This window comes from Octopus bimaculoides, chromosome 19 (genome assembly GCF_001194135.2).
Source record: "Octopus bimaculoides isolate UCB-OBI-ISO-001 chromosome 19, ASM119413v2, whole genome shotgun sequence".
NCBI lineage: Eukaryota > Metazoa > Mollusca > Cephalopoda > Octopoda > Octopodidae > Octopus > Octopus bimaculoides.
Genome location: NC_068999.1, coordinates 17,489,378 through 17,494,312, shown reverse-complemented (window position 1 = coordinate 17,494,312; position 4,935 = coordinate 17,489,378). Strand labels below are relative to the sequence as shown.

The window sequence follows — 4,935 nt, the reverse complement described above, 5'->3', positions numbered from 1 at the left end:
ATAGGAATGAGAGTGCTTACTTTTTGAAACGTCACTAACACAGAGCAGTTAAATTTGAAATTAGATTTTGAATTCCATTTTTGTGTAATAGTGTCATTAAGTTCTTTGAATTCTTATGGAAGCCCTCTCGATGAGATTTTCAGGTAAACACCAAACAGCAGACAACTTGATTTTGTGTTTGAAAAAGAGAATTACGTATTTAATTTCACTGATATTTTGTGTGCAGAACTTAGATACTATAGCAATTGTCGATTTAATATATTGAAGTCCAGAAAGCTATTTTAGTCTATCGACATTATTGATTGGTAAGTAGAAATACTTTAGCAGAAATATGTTATCACCGATATGTTTAAAGTTATGATTTTACTGACAAGCTGTATTTGAAAATGCATTGTTATTTTTTCGTAATATGCAGAAAACATTTTAGATATTACACTTAAAAATTGAGACATATTTTTCTTATTATTTCCTTTAGCATTATATCCAGAATATAAACCCAAGAGTAGGATAAAGCAAAGAAGGTAGCTTGAATTATACTGCTTAATCTCCACATAAGTTTCTCCAAGGGATATAATTATTTTCGTATGAAACTCACGTAAATTTTATATACTTTATGATTTTACAATACATATATTTAAATTAACAAACCTATGTCATTCTATGCTCGGATATACGTGTATATATAAATGTATATATTCCAAAAGGTTTCTGTTTATGACTTCCTCTCAGAACACAATCTTAAGATTAAATAAATCATTATCCTTATCAAATTTACATTAAAATTTATGCGGAATTAATATATCGTAAGTATTTCGTGCAATACTTCTGGACATCCGTATTACCTCAAGAAAGGTGGTTGTGGAAGAACGAGTAGAAATACTAGGTGTAGTTAATAAATATATTCAAAATTGACAGCCAAAGATGTTTCAAAATCTAGGCCCTTGGACATGTTTTCTTTAATGCGCGTAGCTCTAATGCCGCTCAAAAGATAACGGCAACAATAATACTGAGTATATAAATGTTAGCAATTATGTCAAGTTCTACTCATTTAAAATTTTCCAAACACTAGTTTAAGACAGTTGTTTGTGCACACAAACACACCTTCCCATACATACGCACATACTTATGCATACATATGGACAGACAAATACACACACACACATATATACATATATGTATATATATGTGTGTGTGTGTGTGTGTTTGTGCACATGAATATATGTTTGTGCAACTATATTTTTATGTGTAAATACGTGTGTATATATATATATATATATATTACGATGTATTTTATGTCTTCGCTACTAATTTTCACGTTCGGCAGTCACTTTTAGGAATTGATAAAGGAATGTAGTCGTCAATATTCAAGTTTCTGTTGCAATTTCTTTCCCTGTAGGAGGCTACATATCAATACGACATCAGATTATGTGTAATAAATATTTGTTTATAGATTAACACTTCGCAATATAATCATTTCAATTTCTCTGCGAACAATAAATTACACACGTTTTTGTATGCTTTAAATTTATCATTTATAATCATTAACATCAATACCTACATTGACTCTTACAATGCAGAATAATTTACTTTCTATATCATCACATAAAGTAGAAAAATGTCTTCCGTGTTATAATTAATTTCATGTACATTTATGACATTGTGTAAATGTTCTGGCACATAATAGAAAACAAAACAAGAGAAAATACATCATTATATTTATTTTACCACTCAAGGTTATGTGTGCCATACTCAGGAGAATCAACAGGAATGGAATGGATTTGATTCAATGAATATAACGTTTCCGTTTTATTACAATTACGCGTTTGCCTAAGCAAAAAAATCAATATTTCACTCTTACGGCAATATTCATACTGTAAAATCATGTTCTTGGTAATTGTTGAATTCCCCGTTGTAGATAATGTGTGTCACATTATTAAATGCCTTAGAATGGCAATTGTGGTAATGTATTCTGTAAATCTTCTGACTACTGAATGGCCTCGCTGTTAGTCAAAATGTATTGTACTTTTTTTTCTACTTGCATTTCCCAAACGTGATATAAGGGAATACATTCATTCATGTATCACATTATACTAGCTAAAGTCAATTTATTTGTGCAAGCTTGACCAAGATGCAAAACCGATTTATATGGTATTGGCTGGCCAGCTTGAATTTGGGAAATTCATACAGTTCATGCCCAGCTTAAATGTCTGACGATCAGCAAATTACATTATATCGCGATTGCAGGTGGGAAACTGTAGCCTTTTTCTGGCTACATGCAACAATGAGTAAACACAGCCAAGACATTACTTTGGATATTTAGTTATATCGCCATCAATTTTGATTGGGCATAGATATTATTGATGAAATTCCAATCATATCGCTTATGCCAGTTTTTGGGTGACCAGTCTTGTGTGAAATGTTATAGACGGTGGCCGTGGTATACAAATATTATATGGATAGTGATGTTGATACCAGTGTGGTTATTGCAGCTTTTGATTCACAGCTGCAGTTCAGTTTATTTTAAACTTTTTACCATTTTATATCTGATATTAAGAATCATGTCATAACCAAAAAACTTTCATCTTCCCATTTTATTTCGTACAGCTTTTATCTTGTATATTGTCTAGAAAATAAAAACAGGAAAACAACAGGTGAAATGCTTCTAAACATGTAATGCAACCTCCGATTGCCTTTCAATTTGGAAACGCATATTAATGTCAGTTGATTCACATTAAATTAAATGTCTAATATTAGTCACTCGGAATCCGAAAATAGCAAGTACGTAGATTTCCTTTAAATAATACCGAATTCAAGTAAATATTGTTTTTTATTATTTTTTTTTTGTATTTTATTTTTGTGGTGGGGTGATCAACAAAGTATAAAAGAAGTTTTTGATAACGATGAATAATTACTTCAAATATAGCTAAATGTTTAAATTTCATGAATTGGGAGTACATGAGTTGTCTTCCTTGAAATATAGGGAGTACGAAATTCCAAACATTTTAGAATACATTTAACATGTAGTTTATTGGAAATTATATACCAATGTAGACTAAATTATTGTCGTATATTACTAAGATACAGGAGGAAAATGTTTTCAATATAAATCATGCATGTATGGACTTCATATTTACAAACTATTTCAAGGCGTCGATCAAGCAGAATCGTTAGTAGACTGGAATAAAATGCTTACCAGCATTTCGTTTGTCTTTACATTCAGATTTCAAATTACATCACGGTTGACTTTGCGTTTCATCATATTGATGTCAATAAAATAAGTACCAGTTGAGCATTGGATGTAATCGCCTTACAACCGTCCCCCAAAATTACTGGCCTTGTGCAAAAATTTTATACAAATACATACAAGAAATTTTATGTTTCATCATATTGGAGTCGACCCTATTTTGTATAATAAACGATCGATCTTTGGTGAAAATGAAAACATGTGTCTACTCCAAAACTGAGGAAAAAAACATGCAGATTTAGACGGGTTGACTCAGAAATAAAATGCACATTATATACAGAAGAGGAATTCAGACAAAATGAATTACAATTATTTACGGGTCTTTATCCTTTCATTTCCAATTATACCATGGTCGATGCTGTCTAATAAATTTCTGGTTGTCTGTATAATATAATATCTTATTCTGTAAGGCAAAATATCTCTCATCATCCAAGGTCAAACATTCGAACCTCCATATCTGCAAGTTTGTCTTGGATAAGTATAAATATTAGAGAAGTAGAGGGAGAGAGAAGAGAGAGAGAGAGAGAGAGGAAGAGGGAATTGGGGAAATACAAAATGACGTGTCAAAATGATAGTATATAACTTTTAACCTCCATATATATATATATATATATATATATATATATATATAATGTTCGTGTGTATGTATGTATGTATGTATGTATGTATGTATATGTATGTATATATCTAAAGTAAAAGATGGGAAGAGTTAGAAACAGATATGGAGAGAGAGAGTGAAAGAAAGCGAAAGACAGTTAGTAATTGATATAGATATACATATACTTGCGTATATATTTGTATTTGCATAAATATGTTTTGAAGTACGTGTATAAAAGGACAAAGTGTGAACGATAACGAGAAGGGGTGTTTGCCATTTCAAGTAATTGTGTACAAACATCGTATAGATTGTTTGATATTTACCATATTTTTTTATTCTTTCTTGTAGGTAAGTGTATCTTTAATTCTTTGGACTTTGCACTGGATTGTACCATTCCGAATGAGCTGAAGGAAAGGTAGGTCAATTCTAACTAATATACACTACACTCATTCTCCAATAAAACATATATTTCAAATTATAAATGCATACACACACACACACACACACACACACAAACACACACACACACACACACATATATATATATAAATGCTTATGTACCTATATATATATATGTGTGTGTGTGTGGTGAGTCTATTTATGAGTATGAGGACTTGAGGATTAATACTATACAATTGGACTGTATTGAAAGAAATCATTTGCAGATGTTTTTTGAACAACTTGAAGCAGTCTTGATGTGACATAAGAATACTAATATATCCATGTGTTATATACGACAATCTACCTGTTTTGTTTCCACATAATTTGAAAATTTATCTTTCAACCATCAGTCTTACCATTTATCCTCTTTTATCCATTGCGGTATCTAATGAACAGATAAAAGAATTAACACGTTTCTAGTGGTTTTATGCAACGTCAATTGCAGATCTGTTGAAATTTTGACCATTCTTCTTTTTCTAATCTACTTTCGTTTAAAAAATTAGCATTGTGTTTCTAAAAGTAATATTTTCAATAGTTTGAATTGTAGAAAATGCAACAACCTGAGAAGTTTGCATCTCTGTCTTTCTTTCTCACCTGTTTATCTCTCTCCCCTCTCTCTCCTTCCTCTTTCTTTCTCTATCGCTCATATATA

The 4,935-nt window shown here is 30.9% G+C and overlaps 1 protein-coding gene across 1 annotated transcript in view; it reads left to right on the top strand.

Annotated features, from left to right (window-relative positions):
- The window catches only part of LOC106871787 (neuroligin-4, X-linked), a 339,290-nt gene extending 335,002 nt beyond the window's left edge, over positions 1-4,288 (top strand). The window contains exon 2 of the mRNA XM_014918466.2: positions 4,191-4,288. Within this exon, the coding sequence (XP_014773952.2) occupies positions 4,191-4,261 (71 nt within the window). The 3' untranslated portion in view covers positions 4,262-4,288. The remainder of the gene's footprint in view (positions 1-4,190) is intronic.
- The last annotated feature ends 647 nt before the right edge of the window (positions 4,289-4,935 follow it).